At 44.5% G+C, this 22,779-nt stretch overlaps 1 protein-coding gene across 1 annotated transcript in view; it reads right to left on the bottom strand.

Annotated features, from left to right (window-relative positions):
- Positions 1 to 728: 728 nt before the first annotated feature.
- LOC140194684 (1-phosphatidylinositol 4,5-bisphosphate phosphodiesterase delta-4-like) overlaps positions 729 to 22,779 on the bottom strand; it is a 29,299-nt gene continuing 7,248 nt past the window's right edge. Inside the window, exons 3-7 of the mRNA XM_072251940.1 lie at positions 22,616 to 22,766; positions 18,859 to 19,039; positions 18,137 to 18,272; positions 9,292 to 9,441; positions 729 to 881 (exon numbers count right to left, since the gene is read on the bottom strand). Of these exons, the coding sequence (XP_072108041.1) occupies positions 859 to 881; positions 9,292 to 9,441; positions 18,137 to 18,272; positions 18,859 to 18,897 (348 nt within the window). The 5' untranslated portion in view covers positions 18,898 to 19,039; positions 22,616 to 22,766 and the 3' untranslated portion in view covers positions 729 to 858. The remainder of the gene's footprint in view (positions 882 to 9,291; positions 9,442 to 18,136; positions 18,273 to 18,858; positions 19,040 to 22,615; positions 22,767 to 22,779) is intronic.

Here is a 22,779-nt window from a genome sequence, read left to right as displayed (position 1 = left end):
GAACATGGAACAATCTACAAATGTATCAGAGACCTTCAGTTTCCCTGGTATGATCAACCACTTGGCATGATTTCACTCCCGATTTGGCCGGGGAAACAAAGTCACTAAGTGACAACCTCTCCCAGAGAACCATTTGGAACTGGGACGCACCAGAGGTTATTCTCATCACTTAAAGCAGAGCTCATCTCTCCACCAACATTTGCATTCTTTGATCCTAATAAAGCAACCAAGGTCTCAGCAATTGCTTCTTCCTGTGGCCTACGGGGAGTGCTCATGCAATACTGCAGCGTTGTAGGGAAACTGTTGGCACATGCATCAAAAGCATTGGCTCCTTACACCCAAATCAAAAAGGAGACACTGATGCCAAGCTCTCGTGTGGGCTTGTGAACCCTTAGCTGCTAGTTGATAGACACTAAATTCTTACTTGAAACACACCAGCCACTTGTCAGCCTCCTCAACACAAAACATCTGGATGACTTACCTCCACGTCTGCAAAGATTCAGAATGAAACTAATGTGATACTTTTATAACATTGAACATGTCCCCTGCAAACCTTTCACAACACCAGACACTGTCGAGGAGGCCATGCAAAAGTGAGTGGACAGAAGCTCATTCCGCCCTCATGGAAGATACCAATATCTACTTGGCTCAGGTACATGAAAACTTTCCTGTATCACAGAGCAAACTGTATGAAATTCTCACCGAGTTGGAAAAGGAGCAAATCTGCAGCAAGACCATGGAATTCTGTCAGCATGGATGGCCAGTTGTTCCAGAAGGAGTTCACAAACTCAGACCTTTCTGGTTTGAAAGAGACACACTCACCATTCCTGATGGGTTGTTGCTAAACGGCTCCAAACATCATTCCTGCTTCTCCGTGTAACCTAGGTTAATGAAACCAAAAGGTGTAATGTTAGAAAGCTCTGCCTGTGGAGGATGAAAACAAGGTTTACCGATTTAAGAAAAGAGAACTTGGGGAAAAAAGCTGCGCGAGAAGGAAGCGTGGTTGACGCAGACGCAGACAAGCGAGAGAAATGAGTAAACTGTTAGAAATTAAAGATATAAGTTGTCCAAAATAGAATTCGTAGTAAGTATCCCCACCCTACTTGAAAAGCTCAGGGTGAAACCCCTGGAGGTGAGACGATATTGATAAAAGGTTTATTGAAGCTACGGCTATCGTGAGCACCAGAGTTATCAAGACGATATCGGCAGCATTGTGTTCAAGATCTCCACCGTGTAACCAGGAATTAGTTCTGTTAAATCAAACCAAGGCCAAGGGATTTGGTGAGTTCAAACACTCTTACCATCCAGCGTGTATAATTTGTGTGTGAAATATGTTCAGTAGTGTTGTAACTGAGAAATGTTTGGAAATGACAATGTGATATTGAAATAGAAAATAGAATGCATTTTAGAACCTATGGATTGTAATCCTGTTGTACACAGTTGAGGATTTTATAAGTTTGTCAATCAGCTTTTCGTGGATGACCAACATTTGATGGACGAACCAAGAAACAAGATGGCGAGGCCCCGGGATGGAAGCTCGAGCGGAAACGAAATGTTTCCTGACGGAGACGCTTCAATACCGTCGGGGGGAGGGGTGAGTTTATTTCTCATTCGAAGCCTCTGAATTTGATTTTCTGGAAGAACTGATTATTTTTGCAAAGACTTTGTTAATGTACCGAATGAGATTTACTTTGTTTAAAACTTGTGATGCTGGAGTGTTTGTCGTGAAAGGAATTAAGTTGTATAGATATGGGTATATTTGGTGTTGAATTTGTAGACATACTGACGAGAGACTCCAATACTCCACTGCGTCCACATCTGGCTCAATCGTACTGTAACAAGAGGCCTGGGCGAGGAGGGTTTGGTCCCAAGTGCTGGAGTTTCAGATGAGAATCGGGACACGTTCTGAGACTGAAATGAAGACAGGGTTTTAAGCTAGACACTAGATGAGTATCTAATGTTGAGCAGAAGATTGCGCACCAAAGCAAAACTCAGGTGCTCTTTATATATGAAAATCCTGCAGAGAGACTTGAACACAGTAGGAGAATGGGCAAAGAAGTGGCAAGTGGAATACAGTGGCATGAAGTTATGCACTTTAGTAAAAGGAATAAAAGCAGACACTATTTTCCAAACATGGAGAAAACTGAAAAGTCCTGGGTGTAATGGGACATAGGAGTCCTTATGCAAGATTGCATAAAGGTTAATTTGTAGGTTCAGTTGGTGAGGAAAAAGGCAAATGCGATATCGGTATGCATTTCCAGAGGACTAACATTAAAAAGCAAGGCTGCAGTGCTGAGGATTTATGAAGCACTAGTGAGGCCTCACTTAAGAGTTTTGCGCCTTTTATTTAAGAAAGATTGTCCTGACATTGGAAAGGGTTCACAGGAGGATCATGAGAATGATTCCAGAAATTAAAAGCTGATCCTATGAGGAGTGATTGATAACTCTGAGCCCTTACTTGCTGGAATTATGAAGAATGAGTGGGATGTGGAGAGAATGAGAGGGTTAACATATGAGGAACTTTGTCCACTCTTGGACTGGATTTAGACGATAAGACAAAGGAGAAGTCGGCTATTCGGCCCATCGAGTCTGTTCCGCCATTTTATCATGAGCTGATCCATTCTCCCATTTAGTCCCACCCCCCTGCCTTCTCACCATAACCTTTGATGCCCTGGCTACTTAGATACCTATCAATCTCTGCCTTAAATACACCCAATGACTTGGCCTCCACTGCTGTCTGTGGCAACAAATTCCATAGATTCACCACCCTCTGACTAAAAAAATTTCTTCGCAATTCTGTTCTGAATGGGCATCCTTCAATCTTTAAGTCATGTCCTCTCGTACTAGACTCCCCCATCATGGGAAACAACTTTGCCACAGCCACTCTGTCCATGCCTTTCAACATTCGAAATATTTCTATGAGGTCTCCCCTCATTCTTCTAAACTCCAAGGAATACAGTCCAAGAGCGGAGAAATGTTCCTCATAATTTTGGACTGCACTCCTGAGGTTTTAGAGTTTATTTTATGTATATATTTTCTGTCATGCTGCAAAACGTTGAGCTGCTAAACTGTGTTTCATTGCTCCACAACAATGACAATAAAGATATTCTTATTTTCATTCTTATGTTAACCCTCTCATTCCCGGAATCATTCCAGTGAATCTTCTCTGTACCCTCTCCAACGTCAGCACATCCTTTCTTAAATAAGGAGACCAAACCTGCCCACAGTACTCCAAGTGAGGTCTCACCAGTGCCTTATAGAGCCTCAACATCACATCCCTGCTCCTATACTCTATTCCTCTAGAAATGAATGCCAACATTGCATTCGCCTCCTTCACTACTGACTCAACCTGGAGGTTAACTTTAAGGGTATCCTGTACGAAGACTCCCAAGTCCTGTTTCATCTCAGAACTTTGAATTCTTTCCCCATTTAAATAATAGTCTGCTCGTTTATTTTTTCTGCCAAAGTGCATAACCATACACTTTCCAACATTGTACTTCATTTGCCATTTCTCTGCCCATTCTTCCAATCTATCCAAGTCTCTCTGCAGACTCTCCGTTTCCTCAGCACTACCGGCCCCTCCACCTATCTTCGTATCGTCAGCAAACTTAGCCACAAAGCCATCTATTCTATAATCCAAATCGTTGATGTACAATGTAAAAAGAAGCAGCCCCAACACGGACCCCTGTGGAACACCACTGGTAACCGGCAGCCAACCAGAATAGGATCCCTTTATTCCCACTCTCTGTTTCCTGCCAATCAGCCAACGCTCTATCCACGTATGTAACTTTCCCGGAATTCCATGGGCTCTTATCTTGTTAGGTAGCCTCATGTGTGGCACTTGTCAAAGGCCTTCTGAAAATCCAAATATACAACATCCACTGCATCTCCCTCATCTAGCCTATTGGTAATTTCCTCAAAAAATTGTAATAGGTTTGTCAGGCAGGATTTTCCTTTAAGGAATCCATGCTGAGTTCTGCCTATCTTGTCATATGCCTCCAGGTACTCTGTAACCTCATCCTTAACAATCGACTCCAACAACTTCCCAACCACCGATGTCAAGCTAACAGGTCTATAATTTCCTTTTTGCTTCCTTGCCCCCTTCTTAAATAGCGGAGTGACATTTGCAATCTTCCAGCCCTCCGGAACCATGCCAGAATCTATTGACTTTTGAAAGATCATCGCTAATGCCTCCGCAATCTCCATAACTACTTCCTTCAGAACACACGGGTGCATTCCATCTGGTCCGGGAGATTTAGCTACCTTTAGACTATTCAGCTTCCTGAGTACTTTCTCTGTCGTAATTGTGACTGCGCACACTTCTCTTCCCTGCCACCCTTGAGTGTCCGGTATACTGCTGATGTCTTCCTCAGTGAAGACTGATGCAAAATACTCTTTCAGTTCCTCTGCCATCTCCTTATCTCCCATTACAATTTCTGCAGCATCATTTTCTATTGGTCCTATATCTACTCTCACCTGTCTTAAACTCTTTATATACTTGAAAAAGCTTTTAGTATCCCCTTTGATATTATTTGCTAGCTTCCTTTCATAGTTAATCTTTTTCCCTCTTAATGACCTTCTTGGTTTCCTTTTGTAAGGTTTTAAAAACTTCCCAATCCTCTGTCTTCCCACTAATTTTTGCTTCCTTGTATGCCCTCTCTTTTGCTTTAACTTTGGCTTTGACTTCTCTTGTCAACCACGGTTGCATCCTTTTTCCACTTGAAAATTTCTTCTTTTTTGGAATATACCTGTCTTGCACCTTCCTCATTTCTTGCATAAACTTCAGCCACTGCTGCTCTGCTGTCTTTCCTGCCAGTGTCCCTTTCCAGTCAACTTTGGCCAGTTCCTCTCTCAGACCACTGTAATTTCCTTTACTCCACTGAAATACCGACACATCAGATTTCAGCTTCTCTTTTTCAAATTTCACAGTGAACTCAATCATGTTGTGATCACTGTCTCCTAAGGGTTTCTTCACCTCAATCTCTGTAATCAACTTCGGTTCATTACACAATACCCAACCCAGTACAGCCGATCCCCTAGTGGGCTCACAACAAGTTGTTCTAAAAAGCCATCTCGCAGACATTCTACAAATTCTCTCTTGAGATCCAATGCCGACCTGATTTTCCCAATCCAATCGCATGTTAAAATCTCCCACAATTATCATAACACTGCCCTTCTGACAAGCCTTTTCTATTTCCAGTTGTAATTTGTAGTCCACATCCCTGCAGCTGTTTGGAGGCCTATAAATAACTGCCATCAGGCTCCTTTTACCCCTGCTATTTCTTAGATCAACCCATAAAGATTCTGCACCTTCCAATCCTATATCACCTCTTTCTAATGATTTAATATCATTTCTTAACAATAAAGCCACGCCTCCCCCTTTGCCTACCTTCCTATCCTTCCGATACACCGTGTATCTTTGGACGTTCAGCTCCCAGAGACATGCATCCTTTATCCAGGTCTCAGTGATGGCCACAAAATCATACCTGCCAATCTGTAGCTGTACAATAAGATCATCCACCTTATTCCTTATGCTGTGTGCATTTAAGTACACCTTAAGACCAGTATTTGATACTTTTCGCTTTGATTTCACTGCAACTTTATTGCACTGCAACTCATCCCAATGGCTACAAATTTGCCCCATCACCTGCCTGTCTTACCTGACATCTTTACTGCTCACTATCTTAGATTTATTTCTGTTTTCCCCTTCCTCCACTCTGTCATTCCGGTTCCCATCCCCCGCCAAACAACTTTGCCACATCCAGTCTGTCTATACCTTTCAACATTCAAAATGTTTCTATGAGGTCCCCCCTTCTTGGAGTTTAAAAGAATAAGGGGGGACCTCATAGAAACATTCTGAATGTTGAAAGGTATAGACAGAGTGGATGTGGCAAAGTTGCTTCCCATGATGGGGGAGTCTAATACGAGAGGGCATGACTTAAGGATTGAAGGGCGCCCATTCAGAACAGAGATGCGAAGAAATTTTTTTAGCCAGAGGGTGGTGAATCTATGAATTTGTTGCCACGGGCGACAGTGGAGGCCAAGTCATTGGGTGTATTTTATAGGTATCTGAGTAGCCAGGGCATCAAAGGTTATGGTGAGAAGGCAGGGGAGTGGGACTAAATGGGAGAATGGATCAGGTCATGATAAAATGGCGGAGCAGACACGATGAGCTGAATGGCCGACTTCTGCTCATTTGTCTTATGGTCTTATTGTGGAGGCTAGGACCACAGGGCACAGCCCGAGAAAGGAGGGATGGACATTTAGAATGAAGATAAGGAAGAATTTCTTTAGCTAGAGGTGGTGAATCTGTGGAATTTATTTTTGGAGGTGGCTCTAGAGGCCAGGTCATTGGGTGTATTTAAGACAGAGTCCTTGATTAGTCAGGGAGCAGACTTGACGGACCGAACAGTCTAATTTGCTCCTATGTCTTCTGCTCTCGTATATTCACATCTTCCTTACAATGTGCTGAGTGAAACAGTGCACAGTCCTCAAGCTGTGATGTACAGTACACCAGTGCTCTATACAATTCCAGAATAGATCTTTCTCCATTTTATCCATCCTAACTCTGTCTCTCAGAAAAGATGAGAACAAGTGCTGAGTGTGGAAAAATTCTTTTTAATGAACATGTGGAGAGTCTTTCACAATGCTTGCAATTGATCAGCTCCTGACTTGGTGAGTAATCTCTTCTCTGTCCTCTGATTAGTTTTAAATATGAATATATATGGACAATGAAAAGGCCCGGAAGTACATTTGACCAAGCCTCCTCCCCAGCCCCACAGAAAGAAACATGCAATGTTCCCCCTCCTCTTCCCTCTCATCTCCCACTCTTTACCCTCCCCACTCCCTCCTCTTTCTTTCAATCTACCCCAACCCATTTCCTGCTGTCCCTCTGTCCATCTCTGTCTGGTCAAGGAGCTCTCTGTTCCAGCTCTCAGTGAGATGGTCCCAGTGAAGGAGATGATGGCGGCGAGGATTCACTCGATCATGATGTGAACGAAGAGTGAGGCAGAGGGCAGGGGGGCACCGTTTGCAGACAGAAGGTGGATGTGGCGGTATCCTGAGGTTAGAACAGGGAGAGAGGCCATCACACAGTAACTCAAACGCCCAGCATCGCTTGGAGTATTGAGTAGTTGGCTCTACCAAATATCTCTGCCCACCCACCTTAACTCTCTCTCCCCACCACGTTCATCACCCTTCTGAAATAACTGTCCGCACTCCCCCACCACAGCTTCCTTACCCATTGCCCTCTCTCCACACCTCATCCCTTTCCACCACATCACCCTACATCCCTCCCCAATGGACACACCCAACCATCAGTCTCTCATCAACACTGAACAGCACAGGCCCTTCAGCCCATGATGTTGTGCTGACCTTTTAGTCAACTCTAAGGTCAATCTAACCCATCCCTCCTACAATATTCTATCATCCATGTGCCGAAGAGGCTCTTAAATCCTCCTAATGTACAGTATCTGCCCCTATCACCACCCCGAGCAGTATGTTCAACACACTTATCACTTTCTAAATGAAAAACAAAACCACCTCTGACCTGACTTGCCTCCTATACTTTCCCACAATTACAATTGTGTCCCCTTGGATTAACTATTTTTGCTAATAGCTTGGTTTCTGTGCTCAGTGTCTGATATGATTTGTGGGCGCACCATGGTCCAGAGGAAGATTGTTTTGCTTGGTTGTATATATATACAGCCATGACAAACTTGAACTTTTACATCCAATTCTCCCTTCCTTACACCCCAATCCCCTTCCCGTTTTACTGTCATTCCATTGGATACGGGCTCAGGGCTGTGCCGGCTGCTCCACCAATACAAGCATCACACAGCTGTGAGGAGTGCTCACAGGTGCTGTCATCACCACTAGAAATATGTGTAATGTGGGCTGAGTGGCCGGGAGAGTGGGTTTCAGGAGCCCAGTCCTTAGCTGTTCTGCTGAGGACGATGGCATTGATCAAAAATGTGGGAACGCTGGAGTAACGTAAGGCACATTTGGACGTCCCACCTTCTCCTCCCTGTCCAGATGTGGGACTGATATTCTCAGCCAGATATGGAGACTCCTGTCCTCACCACCCAAGCCAGATATGTTTCCCAATTCCCTCAGCCAGATGTGGAGGACACACCGTCTCCTCCTCAGCCAGACATGGGACCAATCCCCTCAGCCAGACATGGAGTACTGTACCTACCTTCTTCCTGGCCAGATAGAAGACCGATCCCCACAGTCAGATATTTCTGATTGGTCCTTGAATTAGAGATCCACTGTAGAGCAGACCCTTCCTGACCACGCAGGTGAATCCAGAACTGCCCCAGTTCCCACTAAACCTGATCCAACAGGTCAGCAACAATGCTCTTCACTCTTCCGTCCTACCAGCTGCACTGTCCAGCAACCCAACGGTTTAACCCTTACCCCAATCACATGTGGGGACCCCATCCTCTCTCCCTGTCCAGCAACCCATCCATTTAACCCTTACCCGAATCACATGTGGGGACCCCGTCCTCTCTCCCTGGCCAGCAACCCAACGGTTTAGCCCTTATCCCAATCACATGTGGGGATCCCGTCCTCTCTCCCTGGCCAGATATGGAGACTCTATCCTCTCTGCCTGTCTAGCAACCCATCGATTTAACCCTTACCCCAATCACATCCTTGGAAACAGGGGCACCCAGAGGAATCCTATACAAATCAAACACTGATGCCCCAAGCTGTAATAGCTACCTTATGTGGTGTCCATTTGGAAGCCCCACATCCTCCTCTCTGGCTGGGTATGCTGGTCCCGTGTCCTCCCTGTTTAGATATGATGTCTTCACACCCTTCACAGCCTGATGTGGTGGCCCCAGCTCTCCTCTGCAGCCAGATTTGTTTTGTTGCCTTCTCCTCTCTGGTCAGATATGGAGACCCCATCTTCTAGTGCCAGGCCACATGTGGGGACCCCATCCTCTCTCCCTGGCCAGAAATGGAGGACCAATTCTTTCTTCCTGGCCAGTACTGGATTCACATGCGTGGTGGGGGAGGGGTTAGGACAGACCCATCACAGCTACAATGGGTCATGTCTGACCACTGATGATCTCACCCACATGAGTGGAAGAATAACCACGGGGCCTTGGTGGGTAGGGGGTGTGGCGTCATAGACAACTACACGTTGACACCCATGTCAAAACTGTGTGTTGATCTCAGCAAGCCTCCGAGTTGGTCTGGGTCTTGTAGAACTGGAGTTGGCTTTCTATCCACCCACTCTTCCCTCCACTCCTCCCAGTTTTCAAGGGCTGGTTTCTGGCACAATACCTTGCTGTGAACTCGTGAAAGGCAGTGTGAACTGTCCGGCAAACTCGTTCCTCGAGAAGGCACTGTAGTCCTGAACCAGGAAGCAATCAAAGGCCAGCTCAGGCACGGACAAATTGAAGAGGAAGGTGGTGTTCCACTTGGGGTTCAAGCCTGAAACAGTAAAGGGGAAGACAGATCAGACACAACACTAATACCTCTGTAACTAACACGGGTTTGAGTCCAGACAACACTGGCTCAGAAATAATATTGCAAATATAAATACGAGTTTCGATAGATGCTGATATCGAGAGCAATACGCACAAAATGTTGCAGGAACTCAGCAGGTCAGGCAGCATCTGTGGAAATGAATGAACAGTCACAAGTGGAAGGGCTGTTTGAGACCCTGAAGGAAGGTGAGGGTGGAGGTGAATGGGCAGGTGTAGCACTTCGGCTGCTTGCAGGAATAAATGCCAGGAGGGAGATTAATGGGAAGGAATGAATGGACAAGGAAATCACAGAGGGAGCAACGCTTGCGAATATGAAGAGTGGTGGGGTGGCGGGGGGCGGGGGGTGGGGGAGGAAAGTTATGGTTGGTGGTAGGCTCCCTTTAAAGACAGCAGAAGTTGCTGAGAATGATGTGGTTGATGTGGAGGCTCGGGGTGGCAGGTAAAAAGAGGTACTCTGTCCCTGTTAAGGCGGTGGGAAGGTGGGGTGAACACAGACGTCTCAGAAATGGAAAAGATGCGGGTGAGGGCAGTAATGTTGCAGGAAGGGAAAGTCCACCCTTTCTTAGAAGTTGGAAACAAAGCAGATGTTGACACCTCTGATGTCCTGGAAAGGAACCCTCATCTTGGGAACAGATGCAGTGGAGAGAAAGGAAGTGAGAATATGGAAAGTCATTTTTACAGGAGACGGGGTGGAAAGAGGTAAAGTCAAGATAGCTGTGCAGATTGCTATGTCTATAAAAGATATCAGTAGGTTTGTCTCCAGAGATCGAGAAAGAAAGATGGAGAAAGGGGGGACAGGTGTCAAAAATAGACCAAGTGAATTTAATGGCATGGTAGAAGTTGAAGCAAAGTTGGTGAAATTGACGGTTTCAGCATGGGTTCGGGAAGCAGCACCAATGCAGGCCAGCTGGTGGCACAGCTGGTTCCCGAGTTTGAATCCAAGTCAGGCCACCCCCCGAGCACACTTTCCATCCGTGCCGGGTTGAGCGTCAAGCTAGCCACTCGCCCTCATAAAAAAAACAAGGGTCGAGTCAGGAACGTTCATACTGTTTTTTTTTAATACTTTATTTTCAAAATTTCAAAAAAAAAAATAATGAGATCAACAAAAACATACCAGCTCAGACATGTATAAAAAAGAAATAAGCAAAAAAAAAGGGATATAATATTAGAGGGATGCCTATTGTACAAAGTGCTCAAAAATACTAAACATTAAATCTCAAATAATGGCCGTGAGAAATCAGCTGGGGGGAAATTGCTCATCTGCCCCGGCCTCGTCCAGGTAGGCATGAAATGGATCCCAGATAGCCAAAAATGTTTTAATTGAATTGGTTCTGAAGAACCTAAGTTTCTCCATCTGTATGACTGAGATCATATCAGCCATCCATCTCCAAAAGGAAGGGGGAGAAGGTGATTTCATAGAAACATAGAAAATAGGTGCAGGAGTAGGCCATTCGGCCCTTCGAGCCTGCACCGCCATTCAGTATGATCATGGCTGATCATCCAACTCAGAACCCTGCACCAACCTTCCCTCCATACTCTCTGATCCCTTTAGCCACAAGGGCCATATCTAACTCCCTCTTAAATATAACCAATGAACTGGCCTCAACTGTTTCCTGTGGCAGAGAATTCCACAGATTCACCACTCTCTGTGTGAAGAAGTTTTTCCTAATCTCGGTCCTAAAAGGCTTCCCCTTTATCCTCAAACTGTGACCCCTCGTTCTGGACTTCCCCAACATCCGGAACAATCTTCCTGCATCTAGCCTGTTCAATCCCTCTAGGATTTTATACGTTTCAATCAGATCCCCCCTCAATCTTCTAAATTCCAACGAGTATAAGCCTAGTTCATCCAGTCTTTCATCATATGAAAGTCCTGCCATCCCAGGAATCAAGCTGGTGAATCTTCTTTGTACTCCCTCTATGGCAAGGATGTCTTTCCTCCGATTAGGGGACCAAAACTGCACACAATACTCCAGGTGTGGTCTCACCAAGGCCTTGTACAACTGCAGTAGTACCTCCCTGCTCCTGTACTCGAATCCTCTTGCTATAAATGCCAGCATACCATTCGCCTTTTTCACCGCCTGCTGTACCTGCATGCCCACTTTCAATGACTGGTGTATAACGACACCCAGGTCTCGTTGCACCTCCCCTTTTCCTAATCGGCCACCATTCAGATAATAATCTGTTTTCCTGTTTTTGCCACCAAAGTGGATAACTTCACATTCATCCACATTAAATTTCATCTGCCATGAATTTGCCCACTCACCTAACCTATCCAAGTCACCCTGCATCCTCTTAGCATCCTCCTCACAGCTAACACTGCCGCCCAGCTTCGTGTCATCCGCAAACTTGGAGATGCTGCATTTAATTCCCTCATCCAAGTCATTAATATTTCCATTCCCTCAAGATCAGTCTTTTGGCAACAATCATCCCCAGCATAAGAGACTGCGAGCAGCCAAATATAGTGAGACCAGCTTCCGAGGGGAAGGATCTTTTATAGGCCTTTGAGTACCAGTCGAATATTTTGGACCAAAATCCAGTCAACATTGGGCAAAATCAAATGGTGTGTGACAACGTGGCTTCTGTCCCTTGGCACCTAACACACATTGGCAAGACAGAAGGGTAAATCCTGTGCATTCCAAGTTTAGAGTAATGGAGACGGTGGACATCTTTAAACTGGGTCAGTTGGTGCCTACTGTTAACAGAGCAAGCCTGTATCATAGACAAATACTTATCCCAGGCAACTTCAGATAATTCAATGCCCAACTCCTCTCTCCAGTCGTCTCTAATCTTTACAGTAGATGCTGCAGTGCATTATCAAACAAACGTACAAACTTAGAAACGAGATGCCTGGAGTCAGGAGGGTTCTTTAAAATATCAAAAAACATATGTTTCCATGGAAGGATTTCAAAATTACAAATCTTGGATTGGAAATAGTGTCTAATTTGTAAGTAACAAAAATGTGCAAATAAGGCAGCTCAAATTTCCCTTTCAGCAGACTAAATGTTGCAAACGGTCCCTCTATGTACAGGTCTTCAATAGAAACTAGACCCTTCTCCCTCCAAGCATAGTAGGTTTTATCTGACCATGAGGGTAGAAAGAAGTGATTGAAACAGATTGGTGTTTGTACAGAGGTCTCTCTGGTAAATTCAGAACACTCCTAATCTGATTTAGAATTATGATGGAATTTTTCAAAACCAAACTCAAACTTTTTGAAGTCCCAGGCCTCTCTAACTTGGAGAACAGCATGGCTGGCAAGGAGGAATTGACCACAGAGTTGGACTCCATACACAGGCTCAGGGGAGCCCCAGGGGCTAGGTTATCCGGAGACCCCTGTTGCCAAAACATTAAAGCCCTAGCATTGACAGCCCAATAATAGTGTCTGAATACAGGTAATCCCAGCCCTCCTTCAGACCTGGGCTTTTGTAAGTGAATTTTCAAAATCCTGTGATTCTTATAATTCCAGATATAAGATAATATTATGGAGTCCAACTCTTTAAAGAATGCTGATGTAAGAAAAATGGGGAGATTTTGACAAAGATAGAGACACCTAGGAAGGGAAATCATTTTAATTGAATTTATACGACCAATCATGGACAGAGGTAGGGTTTTCCAACTTTCTATATTCTGTTTAAGTTTTGAAATAAACTCCGCGATGTTTAATTTGAATATTAATTTAGGATCTTTGGGGATTGTCAAGCCGAGGTAAGTAAAGTGATCTTTAACTACTTTGAACGGGACACGTTCCAAAAAACCCCGCGTGTAGTCGTTGGAGAGGGGCACAAAGTCACTTTTTGTCCAATTGATTGAGTATCCCGAAAGTCCGTCAAAAGAGGTGATTAAATCTAGAAGAAGAGGGACTGACGTTTCTGAGTTTTGTAAGTAGAGTATCACATCATTAGCATATAAACTAATAAGTGTTTCAATACCCCCCACTTTCAAACCCAGAATATTTGGGTGACTTCTTATTTTTAGGGCAAGGGGCTCTACCGCGACGGCAGAAAGGGCCGGCGAGAGAGGGCGTCCCCTGCTGGGCTGAACGGTGTAGGGGACACAGAGTTGACTTGTCACCATTAGAGCACATTGGGCTGGCATATATCAGTTTTACCCAAGATACAAATGACTCGCCGAACCCAAACATGTACAGTGACTCAAACATGTAAGGCCACTCAATCTGGTCAAAAGCCTTCTGTGCATCAAGGGATAAAATTGCTGCCCCATTAGCTTTCCCATGATCAGCATATATAGTATTAAGGAGGCATCTGACATTGGAAAAGGAGAACCTACACAGGACAGATCCTGTCTGATCAGGATGAATGATAGATGACAAATGCTTATTTAGTTAGTTAGCCAGCATTTTAGTAATTACCTTTCTATCAAAATTCTGCAGTGCAATGGGCCTATAGCTGGCTGGGTCTGTTTCCTCTTTACCTTTCTTTAAAATGAGGGAAATGTTAGCCTCGTACAATGTTCGAGGCAAGGCTTTATCTCTCTAGAGAGCAAGATATCATTCTGAGGAGAAGTGGGGCAAGGGTATCACAAAATTTCTTATAAAATTCACAGCCAAATCCATCTGGCCCAGCAGCCTTGTTGGACGGAAATGACTTAATGGCAGAAGTTATTTCTTCCAATCTGAAGTCAGAATCTAAGTCCTCCCTAGCAGCGTCACTAAGTTTCGGCATTACAAGAGAATCAAAGAAGTCATACAAATCAGATTGAGTGGCATTGCATTTAGAGGTGTAGAGTTCACTGTAAAATTCTTTAAAATAGTCATTTATCTCCTTGGGGTTAGTTAACAGGGTACCCACCCTCAATCTAGTGCAATGAATTGACCTTAGGGCCTGGGCGCCCCTGAGCTGCCGCACCAGGATCCCCTCAGGCTTGTCCCCCATTTCGAAATGCTTTTGTCTTAATTTTAAGAGGAGGTTATTTATTTGACTACCCAAAATACAACTGTACTCATATTTAAGCTTCATTATTTTATTATAATCTTCAGAGGATTTTGAGGCCCGGTATGTCGCTTCGAGGGTTGGAAGAGTATTCTCAATCTCCAATAACCACCGTTCTCTCTCCCTCTTAGCAGCGGATTCATATGAAATGATATACCCACGAACTACAACTTTTAATGTCTCCCAGAGTGTGGAATCTGACACCTCGCCGTTATCGTTAATTTCTATAAAATCTTTTAATCTGGTGGTGATATATTCTATAAACTTCTTATTGGTGAGTAGGGAGGGGTTAAAACACCAGGAATAGATTCGTTTGGAAAGGGAGAGATTTAGAGACATTGTCAAGGGGCTATGGTCAGAAATTAATCTATTATGTCATTTTGTATTGGTAACGCGAGATATCAAATGAGAGTCAACCAAAAATAGACTATTCTGCTATAAGGTTTGTGAACATGAGAATAATAAGAATAATCCTTGTCGGTGGGATGTTGAACTCGCCAAATATCGACTAAATTCGTAGATCTAATCAAATTATTTAGGACCTGCACTGACACAATATTTGAGGGCGGGCCGGAGGACAATCTATCTAAATATGGGTCCAGGTAGCAATTCAAGTCACTGCCGATTATTATATTTGAATTACTGGCATCCGGAAGTAAATCAAAAACTTCCCTTAAAAAATTTGGCTCATCTGTGTTTGGACCATAAATATTAAGGAAGGTTAGCGGAAACAAATTAATGGTGCCAGAGATCATAATAAACCTGTCGAGAGGATCTAAGGTCATGAAAGTGAGTTGAAATGGAATATTTTTCCTAAAGAGGATAGCCACACCATGGGCATGAGAAGTAAATGGTGACTGGTAAACCTGTGATATCCAGCTAGACCTCAATCTGCGTTGCTCGGTTACTTTGATATGGGTTTTCTGTAGAAAAGTCACATCTTCAGATAGAGATTTGAGATGTCTAAAAACTTTATCCCTCTTAACAACATAACCAAGGCCCTTAAAATTCCACGAGACTATTGTAATATCTTTACCCCCCCAACTGTGTTCTACCGCAAGGCCTCTGCATATGAGAATAAAAAAAGAGATTATTAGAGTTGAGCATAAACATAGTAAACAATGCAAAATAACTGGCAGCCTCATAAGAACACAACATACACAAAAAAAAAATGTCTGAGTTATAAGCAAAAACAACACACACCCTAACCCACCCCTCTTCATGTCTCCCTAAACCAGACATATAGTTCCCCATTTCCATCCCAAAAGGAGCTGCTGGGCAGGTAACTAACATTACACAATTATCACAAACCCCCTCTCCGAGAAAATTTATAACACAAATTATATAATACCGTTAAACAAATGCTGTTAGGGCTGGGGAGAGTTATCCAGTGTCCACACCTGAAGCTGAACATTCATGACACCAACTCAAATTTAACCCTTATAATAACAAAAATATTTAGAACATTCTCTGCAATTAAATCCCAGTGCAGCATACAGCATTGCAAAACTACATACTGTATAAAAAGCAAGTCCTTCCCCATATCCCAACATGGAAACCGGCACAAATATAAGCTGAATAAACAGTGTCAATATATCTACTCCCTTTTTCGTGCATTATTCCTTTCCAAGAATTGTGCTGCTTCTATCCGGTCATCATACGCTTTAGGCGCTCTTCCATCTTGATGAGAAATATAGAGCCAAGCTGGATACCGCAGGGTGTGCTTGATTCCTCCATCGTGCAGAGTTTGCAGTACATCACGAAAGGCACGATGTTGAGTCATCACCTCTTTAGTATAGTCCGGGAAGATCAAGACCTTGTTTCCCTTGTACTCCATGGGTCATAGTCTGCTGCGGCGCAGGATCTGCTGTTTCACTTGAAAGTGATGGATACGTGCCAAGATGATGCGTGGTTTCCCGCCGGCAGCCAGTTTCGGATAGAGAGAGCGATGCGCGCGATCAATTTTAACCGGATATGGGAAATGCTCTTCCCCGAGCAACTTGGGACTCAGTCTGGAAACAAAATCAGTAGGTTTACCATCCTCCTCACCCTCTTGTATCCCTGCAATCTTAATATTATGTCTCCGGGAACGAGCTTCTAAATCATGCACTTTATCTTCAAGATGGCTATTTTGTCTCATTAGCTCTGAATACTTCGCTTCAACCTCTTGCACGCGTGTTTCAAGGTTACTGGTGGTTAGTTCTTGATTAGCCACATGGGCTTGTAAGTCAGCCTGGGAGGCCACAAGCATCTGAAACTTGGTCTCAAAAACATCAAAGCGGTCGTTAATGCCACGCAGAACTGACTGAGAAATCTCCTGACCTAATTCCTTGTAAGTTTTATCCGGTGGTATCTCAGGCGTGAAGAAGTGCTTTACCGACCCGTTGTTAGCACTAACTTTGGTAGTTTGGCAGTTGGCGGTCTTGGCTTTATTTGCCTTCTGTATTGTCAAACTTTTCCAGACACTTAGTTTAGACATACACTGTTGGCCTATGAATGAATAAAACACGGTATAATGGTAATTTTATCGAGGCCTCGGAGAGGAGCCCTGACCAAACACGTCTAATCCATACGCATGTGCTCTAGCGCCCCCCCCCCACCCCCAAAAGGAACGTTCATATTGTGACCCGGTTAATATGAAAGGAGACCAATCCCAACACCACGCGCCAGACGAGAATGACTGACTGGTGCGACACGCTCAAAAAAAAACAATGCAGTTGTCCATGTAGTGCGGAAAGAGCTGGAGAGCATTACCAAGGATGGCTTGGAATAGACTGCTCCACGTAACCAATGAAAAGGCTGGTACAGCTGGGGCCATGCAAGTGCCCATGGCTACACCTCGAGTTTGGAGAAAATGGGTGTGGAGCCAAAAGATAAATTATTGAGGGTGAGAACCAGTTCAGCCAGACAGAGGAGGATGGCGGAGGTGGGAAACTGGTCAGATTTGTTGTCAAGAAAGCGGAGAGCTTTCAGGCTTTCCTGCATAACAGGTTACAGTGGGATAGAAAATGCCCTTGATCCTGCTGGTATGTGCTTTCAGATTTCTGTTATCTTCCATCCAATGGGAGAGGTGAGACGAGAGAACAGGATGGAATGCTAAATGCTCAGAAGGAAAATGTACAAACTCTCATCAAGTTTCCTTTACCATTCAATCAAGGCTGATTTATATCCCCTCCTATTCTCCTGCTTTTTCCCGTCACTTTTGACGTCATTAACTATCAGCCTCTGCTTTATATAAAACTTTGCAACTTGGCCACAGATTTCACCACCTTCTGGTTCAAGAATTTCCTCTTCATCTTTATTCGAAAGTGATGTCTGTCCATTCTGCGGCTGTGCTCTCTGGTCCGAGACTCTCCCACCATTGCAAACGTTATCTCCACGATCACTCCATCGAGGCCTTTAAATATTCCATAGGTTTCAGTATGAGATTCCCCCTCATTCTTCTAAACTCCAGACAGTACAGGCCCAGAGCCATCAAGCACTCCTCTTACTTTAACCGCTTTATTCCCAGGATAATTCACATGAACCTGCTCTGGACACTTTGCAATGCCAGCACCTCTTTTCTTGAGTATAGGCCCCAAAACTACTCAGAATCCAAAGACCTGGTCATGTTACACAGTACTGAAAGGAGTTTGACCTGGAGCTAACCAAACAGTATTAACCCCAGCCACACTGGAGCGACTTTATATTTACCATCGTTGGAAAGATGTGGCATCACTTCCTGAGCAGAGTCTTGTTCAACTCCAAAAACCTGCACCCTGACGAGCCGGTCCACTGCTGAACTGCGTTTCACCGTGTTTGATGAAGGGAGCTGCTGGGCAGAGATTACCTGTGGAGAGGCAAGGACATGATCTGAGAACTGAGTGGTACACCAATAACCATTAATAGTAAAGCTAGTAAATAAATGCTAACTAAACTAATCCCTCTGCCTGCACAATGTCCATATCTTTCCATTCTCTGTACATTCATGGCCCATCTAAAAGCCTCTCAAATGTCTCTATCGTATCTGCTTTCACCACTTCCCCTGGCAGCCTGCTCCAGGCACCCACGACTCTGTGTCAACAGCACAATCTGCACAATCCCTTTGAACTGATCCTCTCTCACCTTAAGTAAGTTCCGTTCAGTATCAGACATTCTGAACTTGGGAAAAAGAGACCATCTGTCTATGCCTCTCATAAACTTGTATTCGAGCTCCTCTCAGCCTCTGACGCTCCACAGAAAAACATCCAAAGTTTGTACAACTTCTCTTTATCACACTTGCCCTCTAGTCCAGGCACAGTCCTGGTGAACTCCTTCTGCACCATCTCTAAAGCCTCCACATCCTTCCTGTGATGGGTGGGTGGGACTCAGTGACTGAAGGGACTGTTTCCTTGCTGCCCAACCAGTGGAGTTTATCCAACATTTCCTGCTCTTACCATCACGTGCAGCTTCTTTCCGTTCAGCCAGGGTCCCATCTTCAGGTCAAATTCTGTCCGTCAGTCCCTCAGGAACTTTGGCTTTAGGTTATATCCAGCGAAACCAACGTCTCGAAATTTACCCTGGTATATGTCCATCTCGTGCCCAGGGGTCTAGAAGTTGAGGGCCACTGCAGGCATTCTGGTGGGAGAGCAGGAGGAAGAGGGTGGGGAAGAGACCAGGCAGGAGGGTGAGAGGGAGGACAGAAGGTGGGAGTGGGAGAGGAAGGGGAAAAGGAATGAAAGGAGAGGGTGTACGTGTGTGTGTTTAATAGAGAGGAGGGAGAAAATGAGAAAATATTTAATAACTTATTTCAATATCACCTCTGCTCTGAATATCAGCAAGTAAAGAGACTGCAATTTTCCAGTCTTCCGTAACCATTCCAGAATCTAGTGATTCTTTGAAGATTATTACTAATATAGAAACATAGAAAATAGTTTTCTAATGCCTCCACACTCTCCACAGCCACCTCTTTCAGAACCCTGGGGTGTACACCATCTGGTCCAGGTGACTTATCTACCCACAGACCTTTCAGGCATGAGTGATCCTAAAGCCTTGACTGTTTACTGCCTTCACTGATGCTTCCTGATCTGCTGAGCTCACCAGCATTTTGAGCCAGTTCCCTTGCCAACCCAAGACTTCAAGGCCTGCTGCAGGGACAGAACACATGACCGCACTGTATGGGAGCAGAATTAGGCCATTCAGCCCATCGAGCCTGCTCCAACATTCATTCATGGTTGATTCATTACTCTTCCAAATCCCATTCACCTGTTTTCTCTTTGTAACTTCTGACGTCTTTATTAATTGAGAACCTATCAACCTCTGCTTAAAATATACCAAATGATTATCCTCTGCAGACATTTTTGGCAATGAATTCCATAGATTCATCACCCTCTGGCTGAAGAAATTTCTTTACATCTCTGTCCTAAAGGGACTATTCTGTTCTGAGGCTGTGCTCTCTGGTCCTAGACTCTCCCACTGTCGGAAACATCCAGTCTCTCAAAGCTTTTCAATATTTGATGGGTTTCCATGAGATCCCTCATTCTTCTGAACTCCAGTGAGAACAGGCCTAGAGCCATTAAATGCTCCCAGTGCTCTGCATACTCTCCAGCTGATCTATGTTCGACAGAGGGGCTCCAAAGGGGACTGTCCTGTCTCCCTTTCTCTTCACCATTTACACCTCGGACTTCAACTACTGCACAGAGTCTTGTCATCTTCAGAAGTTTTCTGATGACTCTGCCACAATTGGATGCATCAGCAGGGGAGATGAGGCTGAGTACAGGGCTACGGTAGGAAACTTTGTCACATGGTGTGAGCAGAATTATCTGCAGTTTAATGTGAAAAAGACTAAGGAGCTGGTGGTAGACCTGAGGAGAGCTAAGGTACCGGTGACCCCTGTTTCCATCCAGGGGGTCAGTGTGGACATGGTGGAGGATTGCAAATACCTGGGGATACGAATTGACAATAAACTGGACTGGTCAAAGAACACTGAGGCTGTCAACAAGAAGGGTCAGAGCTGTCTCTGTTCCCTGAGGAGACTGAGATCCTTAAACATCTGTCGGACGATGCTGAGGATGTTCTATGAGTCTGTGGTGGCCAGCGCTATCATGTTTGCTGTTGTGTGCTGGGGCAGCAGGCTCAGGGTAGCAGACACCAACAGAATCAACAAGCTCATTCGCAAGGCCAGTGATGTTGTGGGGATGGAACTGGACTCTCTCACGGTGGTGTCTGAAAAGAGGATGCTGTCTAAGTTGCATGCCATCTTGGACAATGTCTCCCATCCACTACATAATGTACTGGTTGGGCACAGGAGTACATTCAGCCAGAGACTCATTCCACCGAGACGCAACACTGAGCGTCATAGGAAGTCATTCCTGCCTGTGGCCATCAAACTTTACAACTCCTCCCTTGGAGGATCAGACACCCTGAGCCAATAGGCTGGTCCTGGACTTATTTCCTGGCATAATTTACATATTACTATTTAATTATTTATGGTGCAACTGTAACAAAAAACAATTTCCCTCGGGATCAATAAAGTATGACTATGACTATGTCCCTCTGTATCCTTGGGTGACCTTCTTTGCTATCTACAATTCTACCAACATCTGTGTTCTCTGCAAACCTAGGAATCAACCACCTACGTTACAGGCAACAAGGGCCTCAGCTCTTGACCCTGCGGTACACCACTTGTTACAGATGTCCAGTTAGAGAAATACCTGTTACTACTGTCAGATTTCTATGGCTTCATCCAATGGCCTGTCTGTCTTCACCCACTCTCCACAGTTTGTCTTCTTTTGCACATGGCTTGTCAGTCTTTGTTAAAGCATCGTATTTTGTAAATTCTATTGTATTTCTTTCTTTTCCTGTAAATGCTTGCAAGAAAATGAGCCTGAAGGTTTTACATGGTGGCCATTTACTGTATGTACTTTGGTAATCAATTGACTTTGACTTGACTCACCTGTCACTTCACCTTTATAAACTATATTTCCCTCATCAAACTTTGCTCTTACTTCACTGTAATGTTTGACTTTAACAAATTTGCACCAGTGTACTCCCATCACTTGCTCAGTGCTGGGGCCCCAGTTGTTTACAATATATATTAATGACTTCGATGAGGGAATTAAATGCAGCATCTCCAAGTTTGCGGATGACACGAAGCTGGGTGGCAGTGTTAGCTGTGAGGAGTATGCTATGAGGATGCAGAGTGACTTGGATAGGTTGGGTGAGTGGGCAAATTCATGGCAGATGAAATTTAATGTGGATAAATGTGAAATTATCCACTTTGGTGGCAAAAATAGGAAAACAGATTATTATCCGAATGGTGGCCGATTAGGAAAAGGGGAGGTGCAACGAGACCTGGGTGTCATTATACACCAGTCATTGAAAGTGGGCATGCAGGTACAGCAGGCGGTGAAAAAGGCGAATGGTATGCTGGCATTTATAGTGAGAGGATTCGAGTACAGGAGCAGGGAGGTACTACTGCAGTTGTACAAGGTCTTGGTGAGACCACACCTGGAGTATTGTGTGCAGCTTTGGTCCCCTAATCTGAGGAAAGACATTCTTGCCATAGAGGGAGTACAAAGAAGGTTCACCAGATTGATTCCTGGGATGGCAGGACTTTCATATGAAGAAAGACTGGATGAACTGGGCTTGTACTCGTTGGAATTTAGAAGATTGAGGGGGATCTGATTGAAAAGTATAAGATCCTAAAGGGATTGGACAGGCTAGATGCAGGAAGATTGTTCCCGATGTTGGGGAAGTCCAGAACGAGGGGCCACAGTTTGAGGATAGAGGGGAAGCCTTTTAGGACCGAGATTAGGAAAAACTTCTTCACACAGAGAGTGGTGAATCTGTGGAATTCTCTGCCACAGGAAACAGTTGAGGCCAGTTCATTGGCTATATTTAAGAGGGAGTTAGATATGGCCCTTGTGGCTACGGGGGTCAGGGGGTATGGAGGGAAGGCTGGGGCGGGGTTCTGAGTTGGATGATCAGCCATGATCATAATAAATGGCGGTGCAGGCTCGAAGGGCCGAATGGCCTACTCCTGCACCTATTTTCTATGTTTCTATATCTCCATGTCTAGAACTTTCCCAACTCTCAAATTCAGACAGACTGCTCTGTAGTTACTGGGCTTTTTCTGGGAAACGTTACGGAACAGCTTTTTAAGTTGACGGAGTGAAATCTTTGAACTTTGATATATTTCCAGTCTCCACTTACCCGAATCCTGAACCAGTTTATTGAACTTGTTTTCCACAAGGTATCTCATGAAGACCTTGCTGTTCATGGCATCTTCAAATCTGTTGAAGTGGACATTCTTGCTGTAGATGAGCAGGTCGGGCAGCTGCTTGGACAGCTTGACATTTACACCCTGGAAGGTAAAG

Source organism: Mobula birostris, chromosome 3 (assembly GCF_030028105.1).
Source record: "Mobula birostris isolate sMobBir1 chromosome 3, sMobBir1.hap1, whole genome shotgun sequence".
Classification (NCBI taxonomy): domain Eukaryota; kingdom Metazoa; phylum Chordata; class Chondrichthyes; order Myliobatiformes; family Myliobatidae; genus Mobula; species Mobula birostris.
The sequence above is the reverse complement of the archived record's forward strand: the minus strand, read 5'-3'. Positions and strand labels throughout refer to the sequence as shown.